The sequence below is a fragment of the Ochlerotatus camptorhynchus genome, unplaced genomic scaffold (genome assembly GCF_037179485.1).
Source record: "Ochlerotatus camptorhynchus isolate MF236.1 unplaced genomic scaffold, CSIRO-AGI_Acam_v1.1 ptg000248l, whole genome shotgun sequence".
NCBI lineage: Eukaryota > Metazoa > Arthropoda > Insecta > Diptera > Culicidae > Ochlerotatus > Ochlerotatus camptorhynchus.
The window spans coordinates 1,517,910-1,534,733 of NW_027040738.1; the positions used below are offsets into that span (position 1 = coordinate 1,517,910).

The window sequence follows — 16,824 nt, forward strand, 5'->3', positions numbered from 1 at the left end:
TCCTATTACTCATTTTTTTTTAAATATTTGTGGTTGCTTGTGAAACATTGTCAAAAATTGATTTCTTTCGGAATTTATGTAGGGGCCCAATGTTATGGAAACTTAGGGGACATTACCACTATATCGTGAAATTTTGAAAAAAAAAATACGATTCATAACCAAAGAATACAGCCAACTTCACAAAACTCGAGATTGAAGAAATAATCGACTTATAGAAATATGCGGTTGAAGGATACCTATCAAATCTATCTTTTGATATGGTTTTATCACTCGATAACGACTCGAATAATTGTGCACAGTTCATCGAGCTAAGGTGTGATCCTTCATGCCAATTTAAACTGTGATTGAAGTTCCGAATGCGTCTTCAGAAAGAAAAGAGGACATATTCAGTCAATGTATGCATGAATTATTAATTATTAGCAAAATATGAGTCTAACATTTTTCAGCTCCCAAGCTCATCAGCAGGATTGATTATGTAAAAAACATGGAACCTAATTCACATTGTGAAAAGTGATGTGGGAAGCATACTTTTCAGGCGTTAACTTTCGATATTCAACTCTGCAAGAACATCAGTTGCGCCTTAATGTATACTTTAGTGAAACGAATTATTGACAGGGATGCCAGATTTGAAGACATGTCTTCAGTTTAAATACATTTGAATTTCTGTGAAGACATTTTGTTTTTCAAAACATTTTGAAGCCTTTTGAAAACATATATACCTATATATTTGAAAATTAAAGTATATTTTGGTGGGCGCGAGGTTTTTGACATTTTGACTTCACAAACAACTCCATGAAAATGTTAAGAGCAAAAGCGTAGCCAGGTTTCAAAATAGACGGGGGAAATTTCGAGTGAAGTGATAATACTTCAATGAAAGAGAAATCAGCATAGATAAATCATTTGGGGCCTCCCTTAGCTCAGTCGGTAAAGGCGCAGCTACAAAGCAAGACCATGCTGGAGGTGGCTGGGTTCAATGTCCGGTCTAGGAATTTTTCGGCTTGGAAAATTTCTCGACTTCCCTGGGCATAGAAGTATGATTGGACTTGCCACACAATTATACCAATGCAAAAATGGTACAGGCATCGAAAGCTCTCAATTAATAACTGTGGAAGTGCATCTAGAACACTAAGTTGAGAGCACGCAATAAGCTAATATGCGATATGCAATAAGCTTGAAATGCGAAGAAGAAGAAGAAGAAGAAATCATTTCATAGTCTGGGAATCTTAGATAAAACTTTATGGTCGATATAGCAATAACGCAACCAATTTGCATGCAATCACACAGCAGCTCTCGCTAGACGGCCTGCGGCCAGTGTCCGATGCAGCAGAGTGCAGAAGAGTATTGTTTAGGATTAGCCTAAAGCAGTTAAACTGGCAACCCGAACATGTTCCACACTCCCGAAACAGTATTATTCTCCCTCACTCTTATCATTTCGTTTATTATCATTTCGTATTCCTTATCAACACATAGATGTTAGGTACTGTTAGGCCCGATCTACCGTGATCGGTATAATTCGCGAGTTTATATTCACCACACTGACCCTTGTGTATCGTTATATATACCCAGGGCAGTTAGTTAGCTATCGATCGTGCGCGCATTCACTTCGAATAAAGTTATTTTTCACAAACCTATTCGAGCTAAATAAAAGTCAAGTTTTCTTTGTTCGGTTTACGAATCCAACGTGTGTTAATAGTGAATTCCTACAAATTCCGAATCCAGGGATGTTCCAACGGTACCGGTAAGAACATTTTGGTCCTTCGAACCGGATTACGGACCGGTGGACCGTTGGAGCTAGAGAAACCCGAGAACATCGGAGTGTGAACCGCGTTAGACTGTCGAATTGTGTCGCGTACTGCAGGACAAAAGTGAATAGTGGCGTTGGTACCGGCCATTGTAAATTGGTGAACCGGCTTAAAAGGTACCCGCCATCGAAGAACAGTACAGTGGAAAATAGAAACCGGCCATCGTGATTCTATGCGGCTGTCAGCGAGGGAAGGAGCATTGACCTGTCGTTAACCCCGCTCAAGAAGGAACACTGAAGCGAAGCAGAACCCCAGTAACCAGGAAATGCAGAACGGACTTGGATTAGGCAAGAGGGAAGTACAATTACGTGAGTAATAAAATCTGTGGTGGCATCATGCATGAGATGTGCACTAATTGAGCTGTGGGTCGTTGACGAATAAAGGATGGTTTGTTGAAATGCTATTCAATCATTTATCCATTGCATGCGATTTTCTTCCGGGAATCTAGTCCATGTGTTCTCTCGATTGACGGTCTTGGTTTCTGCTGGCGTTTTTCTGGCTTGTTGTTCGCTCGGTTGGTTCCCCTGCTGCAGTTTATCCTGTTTGAATTCGGTCTCTGTCACCCGTGGGACGTTGAGGAATCGCGAATCGTGGAATTACGGTAGAAAAGTGCTGACAGTGAGTGAAAGTGACTAAATACATTGTATTATTACTGATTGATTGAATCAATCGCAGTTGTGTGACTTTGATTTAGTTAAGAACCTAATGAGAGTGCTAGAAAATCTATTGTTGTAAAGTGATCAAGTGAAGATGGCAAGTGAGTTGAAGGACCTGAAGCGCCAAGCGCGACATCTGCAGAATACTTTCGACGGCGTAAGGCGTTTCGTTGACAGGTTCAAGAAGGAGAGGCATTATGTGCACATTGATACCAGGCTGGAGATGTTGGAGGCGGCTTTAACGAAATTCTATGAGATTCGAAGAAAAATCGAATTAGTCTCGGAAGGTATCGACGAAAAGAGCGTAACGGAGTCCAAGGAAAGTGTCGAGGAAAGAAATGCTCGATTGGAAGTGTTGTCCGAGCGGCGTTGTCAAGAAAGTACAGAAGTAATTCAAGAAACCGAGGACGTCTACTGTGAACTGCGATCGTCGTTGCTATCCCTCAAAGGAGAGCCCAACCCGGGAACATCATCTACAAACCCTCTGGTGATTGCTTCGCAACAAGTAGCTAATCCGACATCAACAGTGAAACTCCCAGAACTACGATTGCCTAGCTTTGGAGGTCATCTTCGAGAATGGGTCACATTTCGTGACATGTTCCAAAGCTTAATCCACCGTAACCGTCAGCTGTCTGACATGGATAAGTTTAGCTACTTGCGATCATCATTAGTAGGCGAGGCATTGCAGGAGGTTGGAACACTGGAAATGACGTCAGCAAACTATGCGATTGCCTGGGATCTTCTACAAAAGCGCTATGAGAACAAAAAGCTTATAGTCAAGACACATCTAGATGCTTTGTTCGCTGTAGAACCGATGAAACGTGAAAGCTATGAAGCTTTGAATCACCTCATCAGCGAATACGATCGAAATCTTCAGATGTTGGAGAAAATTGGAGAGGAGATCGCTAACTGGAGCACGATGCTTGTTCATATGGTGTGTTCCAGACTCGATCTTACAACATTACGTCACTGGGAATCACACCATTGTTCTAAAGATGTACCCAAGTACGATGATTTGATATCGTTTCTTCGGAATCAATGCTCTGTACTTCAGTCAATTGCTCCAGAAAAATCCATCCACACCGACTTCCGAAAATCGAAGACTTCTGTGAGTCATCCGTCAATGCAATCTTCTAATCGATGCCCCTTTTGTGGGGAAGCTCAGCATTCAGCATTCAAGTGCCTGCGATTCTTGAAAATGAAGGTGCCTGAACGATATGAGAAGGTGAAGAAGTGTGGGTTGTGTTTGAACTGCTTTTCTTCATCGCATCTGGTTCGTCTTTGTACGAGAGGTGTATGCCGGCATTGTCAGCGGAAGCATCATACTCTTCTGCATTCAGGATCTTCAGAAGGCGCACCAGCTGCTGCATCGTCGCAGATCGGTTCCTCCGTCCCACAAGAACTAACTCGAACACAAAGAGCGAATAACCAACAAACACAGCCACACGCCCAGAACCAAACGACACCAAGTCAAAACACTAGACCAAATACAAGTTCATTCCCAATCGCAAGCACAAGTTCACACCCACCATCCACCACAGATCGTACTCCCTCTCAGAACACAAACTCACTACCTGTCAGCATTCACACTACATCCCGTCAAGTTCTGTTGTCCACCGCCATGGTGCGCATAATGGATCAGTATGGGAATGTGCAACTTGCAAGAGCACTGCTAGATTCGTGCTCTGAGTACTGCTTCATTACACGGAATCTTTGCCAAAAGCTAAAGCTGGCAGGATCTGCCAAACATTTGTCCATTGTTGGTATTGGGGGATCTACTACGAATTCGACTAGAATGGTGAGCGCAAACGTAATGCCACGATCGCTCAAAATATCTCCTTATTCGGAGAATATTCAGTTGCACATTCTGCCCAAGCTAACTTCTGACATACCCACCGAATACGTAAATGTGCAGCAGCTAGCGATCCCAGAGCACCTAATGCTAGCGGATCCCACATTTTTTGAGCCTGGATCGATTGATTTAATCATCGGTGCAGAATACTATTACGACTTATTGGAGGATGGTAAAATCAAACTATTTAATGATGGGCCCACTCTTCAAGAAACCGTGTTTGGCTGGGTCGTGTCCGGACGCATACCTGGATCCTCACTAACAGTACCATGAAGTGTTTCCTATCCTTGCGGTGCTCCCGATCTAAATGATCTGCTCACCAAATTTTGGGAACTCGAGTCCTGTAACTCTGGAGGCACGTTGTCAGTTGAAGAGTCAACGTGTGAAGATATTTTCGAACGCACTACCACACGAGACGAAACTGGTAGGTTCGTAGTAACTCTCCCGAAAAAGGAAGCTGTCATTCAGAAGCTGGGTGATTCCAAGGCTAACGCACTCAAACGGTTCCATGGGCTGGAACGTCGGTTCTCAACCAACACTGCCTTGAAGGAGGCGTATTTCGACTTCATCAATGAATATAAGTCCATGGGGCATATGGAGGAAGTTGCAGAAGGAGAAGAGCCCATCTACTATTTGCCACATCATGCTGTGTTGAAGCCCGACAGTACAACGACAAAGCTTCGTGTTGTGTTCGACGCTTCATGTCGCACATCGACAGGCATCTCGTTGAACGATGGATTGATGGTAGGACCCGTCGTTCAAGACGATCTTCTCGCCATTGCGTTACGTTTCCGGTTTTGGAGGTATGCATTCGTTGCAGATGTAGCAAAAATGTATAGGATGGTGAAAGTGTGCCTTGTGGACCATCTACTTCAGTGTATTCTTTGGAGACTATCTTGCGGCGATTCCGTCAAGGCATACAAATTAACCACGGTCACCTATGGAACTAGTTCTGCGCCGTACCTTGCAAGGAAGTGCCTTCAACGCTTGGGAAGAGAAGGTGAAGTTACACACCCAACCGCGGCGAAAGTAATCAAAAGGGACTTCTACGTTGACGATTTATTGAGTGGAACTGATGATTTGGAGGAAGGAAAGTCTCTTGTGAAAGATCTAATAGATCTGACAAATTCAGCAGGCTTCATCTTGCGGAAATGGAGCTCGAATAGCGCTGAATTACTCTCCAATGTTCCGAGTGAACTTCGGGACGAACGAACTTCCTTTGAATTGGATTCGTCATCGTCAGCTGTCAAAACTCTTGGTTTGCTGTGGGAGCCAGCTGCTGATATTTTCCGATTCACCGTTCCCAAGCTCGAATCGGACGCACCCATCACCAAGAGAACCGTCTTGTCAGAATCAGCTAAGATTTTCGATCCACTTGGATTGATTGGTCCGGTTGTTGTACAAGCAAAAATCTTCCTCCAATCTCTTTGGAAGCAGAAGTGTGACTGGGATGATCTGCTACCGGAAGAGTTGCAGAACACGTGGATTGAATTTCGACGAAATCTTCTAGCATTAGATACTCTCACCATACCACGCTGGGTCTCATTCTCCCAAGGTCTAGCCACGGTAGAGCTACACGGGTTTTGTGACGCTTCTAACGCTGCTTATGGAGCATGTCTTTACCTTCGATGTGTCACTATCAACGGTGAAATAACCGTTCGTCTTATCACTGCCAAGTCGAGGGTCGCACCACTAGATGATTTGAAACGGAAGAAGAAGGTTCTATCCACACCCCGACTTGAGCTTTCCGCAGCGCTCTTGTTGAGTCATTTGTACGAAAAGGTCTGCAGTAGTATCCAGATTCCATTCCAGCCGTTCTTTTGGACAGACTCCACAATCGTGAAGTATTGGCTAGCCTCTCCACCTTCTCGCTGGGAAATTTTCGTGGCAAACCGTGTCTCGGAGATCCAGCATATAACCAGCAGTGGCGTATGGAATCATGTGGCCGGTGCGGACAATCCAGCGGACATTATCTCGCGCGGAATGATACCCGCTCAGTTGAAGTATGAAACTGCGTGGTTTGAAGGTCCATTGTGGTTACGACAAGATCGCTCGACGTGGCCTAACAGTTCATCTACTATACCAGACGTTGAACAATCTCTCTTAGAAGAAAGATCCACCGTAGCCCTCCCAGCTCGTGCGAAGACCCCAAACGAAATTTTCTGTCTCCGTTCTTCGTATACCGATCTCGTCCGAATCGTTGCGTACATCCGTAGATTCTTCCACAACATATCTCCGAACAATCGCAACAATAAGCGCTCAGGACCTATCAAGCTTCAAGAGTTAAATGAATCAACCGAAGTTCTAGTTCGTATAGCTCAAGCGGACAGTTTTGCTGAGGAAGTAGTAGCCCTTTCTCGCGGGCGGGAGGTGAAGACTTCGTCCAAGATTCTTAGACTACATCCTATTCTGGTTGATAAAACACTTTGCGTTGGCGGTCGGCTTGCTCATGCACCAATCACGGAAAGTCGCAAGCACCCAATGATCCTGCATCACCATCACCCATTCACCATGTTAGTTCTACAACACTACCACCTTAAACACTTCCATGCTGGCCAACAGCTTCTGATAGCATCCGTGAGAGATAAATTTTGGCCCACGAACGCACGCGATCTGGCCCGCAATGTGTGTCACAAGTGCGTAACGTGCTTCCGAAGTAAACCAACTGTTCATGAGCAACTAATGGCCGATCTCCCGTCGGTTCGTGTCAACCCTGCAGCCGTATTCCTAAAGGTTGGTGTAGATCTTTGTGGCCCGTTCTACATCAAATATCCAGTTCGTCGTAGTGCTTCGGTAAAATGCTTTGTAGCGATTTTCGTGTGCCTGGCAACGAAAGCCGTCCATATGTAAGTTGTAGCGGACTTGTCAACGCAAGCTTTCCTGGCTGCCTTCAAACGCTTTGTCGCAGTTCGAGAAAAACCGCAGGTGCTCATGTGCGACAATGCCACTAATTTCGTGGGAACTAACAGAGAGTTGGAAGAGTTGCGCCTACACTTCCTTGACCAACAATTCCAGCACACCGTAATCCGCACAGTCGAAGATGAAGGTATTCTGTTCGAGTTCATACCAGCTCGTTCGCCCAATTTCGGCGGGTTATGGGAGGCCGCTGTAAAATCGTTTAAGGGTCATTTTCGTAAGGTTGTCGGAAACCAGCAACTAACTTACGACCAGCTGCATACCATCGTTCAGCAAGTAGCCGCAATCCTGAATTCGCGTCCGTTAACTCCTCTCAGCAATGATCCCGATGATTATGCTGCTCTCACTCCAGGACACTTCCTCATCGGAAGACCTTTGACAGCTATTCCGGAGCCCGATCTTCAGGAGATACCGGAAAATCGTCTGTCAGTATGGCAACAATCTCAAGATTTCGTGCAGAAACTTTGGCGGAAATGGAAGACCCACTATCTTTCGGACATGCATAACAGAACCAAGTGGACGAGGAAGCGCGATAATATCAAGATTGGCACCATGGTACTGGTGAAGGAGGATTACCTGCCCCCACAAAGGTGGAAATTGGGGCGAGTCGCAGAAATATATACCGGTTCGGATGGAAACGTCCGAGTAGTAAACGTCCGTACCAAGGATGGGGTGTTCAAACGAGCCATCTCAAAAATCTGCGTTCTTCCTATTAAGGATAACGCATCCATAGACGAAGAACGCTAAATTCGTCCAACGATGGTGCCTCGGCACCGCGGGGGTCTTCATTATGAAGGCCTCCGCTCTCCAGTTAAGTAGTTGTATCATAATATGTTTCAAAAAATTCAAGGAATGTTTCTCCACCAGAGTCAGCTCCCTTCGGGGACGCCCGCCATTTGGAAGATGTCTCGTTAGCTGCTCCATTCCGTCAATCATCCTTTGGTCCGTCATATGATTGTCAAGCATGTCCTATCGACGATGTCCATATCGTCTGTCCGGCACTTCGTTGTGGCGTCAATCCGTATTAACAAAGAACTAATCAGTCTCGCTAAAGGTCATAGCACATTTTCAATCCAATCATCATCAAGTTCCATCCGAGCATTTGGTACCACTGCTCGGCATCGCTACAGTCGCAACCGACGAGTCATCCACAGGGCCTGATCAACCCGATCGGAGGGCTACAGTCGTCATCGTCGTAGCATCGTAGACCGCTAATGACCAATTTGACCAATTCAAATCGCTGAAACGACGAGCTAGTCGTCGTCGTCGGTGCCTGAGGCACCCGCGGAGGCCAGGAGGCCTCCGCTCCAGGCAAGTTCTGTTGTTGTTCATAAATTCAAGGTAAAAAGCACCCTATCATTTCTAGCTTCGATTGATGTCAGCATTTCACACCTGAGGACGAAGGACGAAGGACAACATCAGGGAGCAATTCACGAGTTAGTAGCTATCGTTCGACCCTATCGAGGGAATGGGCGGTGTTTACAGGAAGCAGCATAGAAACAGCTATCCAGTTCATCTCATCATCCCAGTCCAAGAACCACATAATCATCCAATGTCGTCTCCGTTATCGTTGTGGTGTGCTATTGGTAGCAGCAGTTTTTTTTTATCGACAGTTTGCTATTCCCTTGAACAATAGTTCTCTAGCTAATGAAAGATAGGCCATCGCGCATCATGTAGGTTCATCGGCAGTATATAAGAAGTTTGAAATCAAAACAAATCAATCCAATAGTAAGTAGAAGTTAGACATTGAAAACCGGTTGGACAGAAATTACACGATCGGTTGAAAGAGTTAGTCCAGTATTTGATTGAAATCCATACGATTTCAAGGCGGCCGGTATGTTTAGGATTAGCCTAAAGCAGTTAAACTGGCAACCCGAACATGTTCCACACTTCCGAAACAGTATTATTCTCCCTCACTCTTATCATTTCGTTTATTATCATTTCGTATTCCTTATCAACACGTAGATGTTAGGTACTGTTAGGCCCGATCTACCGTGATCGGTATAATTCGCGAGTTTATATTCACCACACTGACCCTTGTGTATCGTTATATATACCCAGGGCAGTTAGTTAGCTATCGATCGTGCGCGCATTCACTTCGAATAAAGTTATTTTTCACAAACCTATTCGAGCTAAATAAAAGTCAAGTTTTCTTTGTTCGGTTTACGAATCCAACGTGTGTTAATAGTGAATTCCTACAAATTCCGAATCCAGGGATGTTCCAACGGTACCGGTAAGAACAAGTATGGTGCCGATGATTACAATGCCTGCATTTCATTTCCGATGGACAGTTGCGCACGATATGATCGACATGAAAACAGTTTAGACACAGTCGCTTCGCATTGACTCTCTTCTGACGTTCAGATAGCGGAAGACGTTGAAACATCTGCCCAACGGATGCGGTTGATTACAGACAGGACATCGTTTCGATGTGCTAGCAGTAGACGAGTACGATGAAAGATTAATCGACGGCCTCTTTGATGTCAACGTGAGTCGAACGGTACTCGATGGCGCATGGTGATTCACGGAAATGGACTCCAAAACCCGAATTCTCCGTTGCAGGAACTCGATGAGGCAAGAGTAGTTTGGGTCCTTCACCGTAGACGCATGGTCCTCCCAGGCCTTCAGCGTATTGTCGTGGATGCGCGAGCATAGCTAGTGTTCGAGGATGGTACTCCACGTGTCGGTAGGTTCTCCCAGCTGACGTAGAATCTTGATGTGCCGTTCAAATGCGTCGACCAACGCGTGAAGTGTTGCAGCAGACTCCTTCTCCATCCGTGGAACATCGAAGAGTGCCTGTAGATGTCGCTTACTTATCAAATACTCATTGGAGTACCGACCCTTTAGGGCTTCTTATGTCAGGTTGTAGTTACCGGAACTGATCGATATCGATTCGATCACCTGCGCAGCTTCCCCTTTGACGGCTGCCCTCAAATAATGATTTTTTTGGATATCGGGTATATCAGCGTTCGAATGAATGAGAGCCACAAAGGTATCGTGGAAAGTAAGCCATTGCTGGTAGTCTCCATCGAATTCCGGAAGCGAAATTGTCGGCAGTTTGATCCCAGAGAGAGCAGAGTTAGTATTAGCGGAGTAGGGATTGCGAGCGTTAACAGAAGTGGGAGGCATTTTAGAAATCAAGCTAGCTTTTATTGAAAAGAGCCGAGTCTCGTAATCGGCACGGACATCGGCATGCATTGCCCTACCTTCCTCAGAAGCTTCAAGGTCTTCCAGTTGAGCCTGCACCGCTTCCAAGCTAGCCCAGATGTTGTCGACGTGACTGATCCTCAGTGGTACCTGTGCTTCATCCCGTTCAGCGATGTAGCCAGACATAAATGCCTCTGCCCGACCCAGTGATGTGAGTATCGTGTCCCTCCGGAACCAACGCTGCTGTTCGGTTGCCATGCTCGAATGGCTGTCATCGATGAAAGGCAGTCTTAGAAATCGTGACGCAGTAGCCGTAGGGAACGTCGATGGTTGAACACAGCAGCCAGTGGATCTGTTCCAAGGCAAGTAGGTATGTGCCTTGAATTATCAATAAACTGCCAGCAGGACCAAAATCGAGCACCGACCGTACTAATCGAGCCAAAATCCGTATGATGTGACGGGCGTCGACGAAAGGAGCAGGAACAGTGTCGCAAAATGTTCGAAATGCCGTACGATCAGTGCGTCAACAGGAACGAAGCAAATCCAGAAAAATGCCGTAGAAGGCCTTACGGATGGTCACAGTCACCTAACTGCACCACAAGAATAATGGCCACACAGAAACACATACACAGGGGCGATGGCCGGCGTGAAACAATCGGCAAAGCAAGTGCACAGGTCAACAAAAATGGTTGCTTCCAGAATCGTCGCTTTGGATTGAGTTGGATCAATAGGGCCACGCCACAAAACATCTATTAATAGCGCTGGTGAATCCTAATCACGATGGCGACGATCAGGCCGATTCAATGTGGCTAATCTGGACACTATGGCTGACACTATGAGCTTCGATTGAATCGGAAGCAATTTTCTCAGTTACTACAGCAAAGGTGAACTGCGTACACGCAAGGAAAAAGTGAATTCTAAAGGGTACCTGCGAGACCCGCATAGCTTAATTGGACAGGCCTTCCGTCTGATAGATTGAGGCCTTGTTCAATTAATTAATCCTCCGGAACAGTGGCGATGGCTGCAGTGAACAAAATTTCAGCGTCGAAACGACCCAGGTTGAATCTGGACGATCCTGGTCACGGCACCAAATTATGGTCGTTCTTACCGCCGCCCGTATTCGTCTCCCTACGTTGCACTATGGGCAAAAATGGGTCCAAATACAGGTCAAATATTTTGCGATAAGGAACAAAACTACCAATTTTTATGAAATTCTGAGAACCACTATATCGCTTTGCTATGGACCGCAATGTTGACGTAGGACTACGATTTTTTTTGTTCGACACAGTGTTGAAGGAGAACGGACTCAATTTACAAGATGAATCGACATGACGCCACTCGTAAGTACCGTAACAAGCTGTAGCTGATCCACCTGAAGAAGAACTCAACATGTATCAAGGATCTGCAGAATATCCAGGCGCTGTTCCACATCGTGGTGATATGGGAACGGTTGAAAGTTGATTGTCGTTAAAAGAAATTGCCAAAAATTTGAAGCATCTAAGTAAATAGTCTTATACCGGAAGCAAGGAGTTTCCAACGCACCGATTTCCATTTATCACAATCGTAATGTATTTACATTGCACAATATACTCCCTCAGCGTCTAGCTCCTTCTACTGAAATGCCGCTTTAATCACCTGTTCCGCTTCCTTCGCGTGCCACGAGCTGACCCCTACAGCCACGGTAGCACCTTCGTACCGTCCCCGGTACGTAATCTGTACGGCAAGAATATCAAAATTAGACACAATTCCACACAAACACCTCGACACCGACTCACCCTCTTTCCGCACATATTCTCGAATCTGGGCTGAACGAAGCTCCACGCACCCATGTTTCGGTGTTCCTCTTGGCTCCAAACGACTTCCCTGACATTGCTGTACTTGGCCAGTTCCTCCTGAATCCGCTGCACCGGGAACGGACAAAGCGACTCCAACCTCACGATCGCAACTTCACCGTTCTTGCTGGCCAGTCGCTCATTGTTCAAATTGTAGTAGTGCTTTCCGCTGCAAAGGATAACCCGTTTGACCTTCTTCGGATCGCTGACTGCGCCGTCCCCGATCACCGTCTGGAAGAATGTTCCCGGGGCCAGGTCTGCGTGTGTCGAAACACACTCCGACAGGCGGAGTAAGGTTTTCGGGGCTACCACGACCAGCGGCTTCCGGAAGTTGCGCACCATCTGGCGTCGCAGAGCGTGGAAGTACTGAGCCGGCGTGGAAGGATTGATCACCTCGAAGTTGATGTCGTCTCCGTCCGGGGTGGCTTCCTTGGAGTCGGTCATCTGGAGGAACCGCTCCATCCGGCAGGAACTGTGGTCGGAGGCGGCTCCGTCGAAACCGTGCGGCAGCAGCATCACCAGCCCGTTGCACACCATCCACTTGGCTGGAAGTTTTGAGATTAGGTTAAGTCAATGCTAGCGACGATGGATTGGAGTGGCACTTACTTTCACTGTTGAGTACGAATGTATCGAGAATGATCTGGGCACCGTTGAAGAAGTCCCCGAACTGAGCCTCCCAGATGATCAAGTTGTTCGGGTTGTCGATGGCCATGCCGTATTCGAAGCCGAGCACGGCCTCTTCCGATAGGATACTGTTGGCCAGCTCCAGCTTGCCGCCGGCTCCGCCGTTCAGGTCGTTCAGTGGAATGTAGATTTCATTGGTGTTCTGATCGACGAACATGGCATGGCGGTGGGAAAATGTTCCCCGTCCAATGTCTTCGCCGCTGATCCTCACATTGTAGCCCTGGTACATCAAGCTTCCCATGGCCATAGCTTCCGCGGTGGACCAATCAATGCGGTTACCTTCGGCTACTTTCTTCAGGCGGGCTTCGACGTGGTGCTTTCGCAGGTGAGGATGAAGGGCAAAGTCCGGTGGGCAGTTTACGCTGGTTCTGGCGATGAGGTTCAACAGACTGTAGTCGATTCCGGTGTTCCACACGGTAACTTCATTCCCTGCCTGCTGTATGCCACTCCACTGGTGTTCGAAATAGCTTTTCTCCGGTTGGTAGTCGTTGAGGTTCTGCAGTTCGGAGTTTAGGTAATCGTGGTGAGCTTTGACTGTGGTGTCAACGTCGTTTTGGGTGATCTCTTCGGATTCGATGAGCTTCTTGGCGTACAGATCTGGGACCGAGCTGCGGTTGTGGATCACGTTGTAGAGCAGTGGACTGGTGAACGTGGGGTCGTCCAGCTCGTTGTGACCCCAGCGTCGGTAGCAGTTCAAGTCGATGAAGACGTCCTTCCCGAATTTCTGTTGGTATTCGAAGGCCAGCTTGGTGACCTTGGTCAGTGCTTCCGGGTCGTCACCGTTCACGTGGAATACCGGAGCCATGATGCTTTTGGCCAGGTCAGATGCATAGCGAGTGCTTCGTCCGCGGTCGCCGGGAGTGGTGAAACCTACCTGGTTGTTGACGATCATGTGAATCGTGCCTCCGACGTCAAAGTGAGGCACTTCGGCCATCATGAGACACTCCTGGTTGACTCCCTGGCCGACGAAAGCTGCATCACCGTGCAGTTGGATGTTCAGGACTTTTGAAGGAACCGACGGATCATTGTGATAGGGTCCGTCCTGAAGGGAGAGTTGTTTGGCACGGGTCTTACCCATCGAAACTGGGTTGACTGCTTCCAGGTGGGATGGGTTGTTGAGCAAGTTCAAGTGGATCGTTTTACCGTTGATGTTCAAATTCGTTGAGGTATCTACGAGGGAAGATTGCGGCTTCACAGTACGATTGTATCAAGAGAATTGATCGATCAACTTACTGAAGTGATTGGTGATATCACACATGGCTTTCGCGTCCGGAGGAAACTCCGACAGTCCTTTGTACTTGCGAAAGATCTTGGCTGGTCGGGTCTGGAACAGGATTGTCAGGACGTTCAGTTTTCCACGGTGTGGCATTCCGACGACGATGTTGCTCAGGTTCGCTTCGGCGGTACAAATGAACAACTGCCGGTAGAATGCCATAATACTTTCGGCTCCTTCGCCTCCGTATCGCTTGACGGAGGGGAACTTGGTCGCCAGGAAGTTGTCGAAGGCCTGTGACTTTAGCAGTAGTTCGGCGATTTCCTTCTTGTCCGAGCCATTCAGGTTGGTGTGGAACAGCTGTTCGTAGTTTTCTGCAAGCCATTCGCGCTCCTGTTCGTTTTCGATGTACGCCAACTCAATGCTGGCCGTTCCGCAGTAGATGTGCTGTAGTAGTTGTTCGAGCTGTTCGACGGTCAACGCTGCAGGCGGATCGGACGAGTTGACGACACCCAGCGGATCGATTCGATCAGCTGAGGAAAGTCCATAGCGGGAGTAGTCGAGCAGATGGCTGCAGTCGTCTGTTGATTGAATGAAGGGTACCGGGTTGATTGCGGCCACTCGGTGAGCATGATTCCGGTAGGATTCTACCCAGCGATAGGCGTTGCTTTTCTGCACCCGAGCATCGATGATGCGCTGGTTCACTGGAAGGAGAAAAATCTTGTAGATTGCTGCTATCTATGATGGGGGTTGATCCCACTAAACAATGTGAGTTGGTGATAAGGGGCAATCAGCACAAATCGCGATCGCACGTTACTCTTGAGTAATTCGCTTATTTGCTACAATCTACCCTGCTGTTTTCCAAACCCGGAGAGCTGAGAATGTAGTATTTTCAACAACTATATCGCGACCGAGATAAGGAATCAAGGCGCAGAACAAACAAGATTTTGGCAGTGGTTTTAAATTACAGCCCAGCTGGTCAGCAGATCATGAAAATGTTGTTCATACTTACATCGAAATTCCTTCACCGGTTTCGGTTTGAATCCGAAGACTCCCTTGGTACTGTGATACTGTCTGCAGAGAACTCGATGCATTCTGCAGGACGGGATGGAGATCTGCTGCAAAATCACTAATCTTAGTTTCAATTTCAAACCGACCACGTAGCAACTCCACTGGCAATCCAACAACCTACCTATCTACCAAAGCACTGGAGCGTTGTCAAGTCAGTGAAGGAGGAGATAAAATACTGATGGTTGTTGTTTTTGTATAGGGGCTGGGTCGAGATAGATTTACCTGCCTACCTGGCGTTTGCTTGCTTGGGAACGGGACGAGAGTTCAAACGAAACTGAGAGTGTTCTGTGCTCTGTGTCGGATGCTCTGCTGCTGGCCAGCAGTTTTTGAATGGTGGTGTGACGTGCACACATATTGAATCACATCGCACATTTATTATCGCGCTTTCTATTTTGAGCCGATCCGGTGAGACAAGAACCGGCAGGGTGTTGTTTATGGAGGGCGTGAACACACTGCAAACGGCAGCAAACAAGCTGCGTGTGCAGTGTTGTATGAGTGAGCATGCCATGTGGGTCTGACCGGTGGAGGCTCGTTCGGTAGAGTTCAAAGCCGGAAGCATGTTTTGAACGAATCATATTCAGGGTTGTTTACTTGCTGTTGATCAATATGAATGGAATAATTTCCGCTATGATGCTCTTATCTCATTTTAATTTGCTTAAGAGTGTTCCGAAAAAATACATTAGTAGTTTACATAGTGTTTCATTATAAACGGAAAAAAACTAAGCAGAATGTGGATTTTCGTAGAATGATCGCACTTTATATTTACAGGGTTGTTACGACTACCCGGATTCCGCGACTTCCGCGATTTTCGAGATTTTTGCGGATTTGGCACAGATTTGCATCTCAGATTTCGTCTGGCATGAATTTGGCACGGATTATACCGCTTAGTCTAAATTAAGCTAAATTCTATAATTTGCAGACTTCATTCCAATGATTTCAAAACGTTTCTATAATTCTCAGATCGTATCTTAGTACCGTAAAACGGCGTGAAGTTGATCAGTACACCGTTAAATTTTCGTTGTTCAACAATCCTTTTCATGATATTGGATATTGGATATTGGTCTTGGAGTGCTTCTTAAATTCCTCCTTCTATTTTCCTCACGATTCCCAATAAATTCTGCTCAGAACCACCTACGAATTCAAATCAGAACTTCCTCCTTCTGCACAGTAGTCTGGCGAACTTAGTCAGCTACTTATGGCTGTTGGAACGGTTGGAACAAGCTCTTATTGCATTTCCATTTACGCTTCTAAACAGCTGTTATCCTGCTGTTTAGTTGTGTGCGAACTTGAAAGGCGCTTATTCAACCTTTTCCTGGTTGTTCGGATTACGAATAAAAAACCCTCTTTGAATCAACTCCGGTAGATCAAAGCTACAAATATAATTTTATTTAGATAATTTTTTCTTTGCTTACCTTACATACGATTAGTTTTTCCTCCTGCAACAGAAACTTCCTCAGAACTGATTTTATAATATTAATAAAGAGGAGAACACGACTTTGACTAGTAGACATCTTGCTACTTTTTCTGCCTTTGACAGTTCCTACCAGCTACCAGTTCTTGTTTATTTCCGAGTCACCCCGTTTTAACATTGCAGTTGTCAACTCTCTCTCCGACAGGGGCAGCCAGTGTGCCCAGCGGTGCTGTTTCCAAC

General features: G+C 46.4%; 2 protein-coding genes across 3 annotated transcripts; both read right to left on the reverse strand.

Moving 5' to 3' along the window:
• Nucleotides 1–10,079: 10,079 nt before the first annotated feature.
• Nucleotides 10,080–10,631, reverse strand: LOC135704829 (uncharacterized). Its single transcript, XM_065226344.1, has one exon. It carries the CDS (start codon nt 10,629–10,631, stop codon nt 10,080–10,082), a length of 552 nt encoding a protein of 183 aa, XP_065082416.1.
• Nucleotides 10,632–11,943: 1,312 nt separating this feature from the next.
• On the reverse strand, nt 11,944–15,452 carry LOC135704793 (probable 2-oxoglutarate dehydrogenase E1 component DHKTD1 homolog, mitochondrial). 2 transcript variants are annotated; one of them, XM_065226295.1, is made up of 6 exons: nt 15,295–15,452; nt 15,115–15,217; nt 14,123–14,806; nt 12,812–14,059; nt 12,149–12,750; nt 11,944–12,086 (listed from the first exon to the last, which is right to left on the reverse strand). In XM_065226295.1, exons 2-6 carry the CDS (start codon nt 15,194–15,196, stop codon nt 11,985–11,987), a joined length of 2,718 nt encoding a protein of 905 aa, XP_065082367.1. In that variant the 5' UTR covers nt 15,197–15,217; nt 15,295–15,452; the 3' UTR covers nt 11,944–11,984. The 2 variants fall into 2 exon arrangements, with proteins under 2 accessions (XP_065082367.1, XP_065082366.1); XM_065226294.1 differs by having other exon boundaries at nt 15,115–15,220.
• Between the last annotated feature and the right edge of the window lie 1,372 nt (nt 15,453–16,824).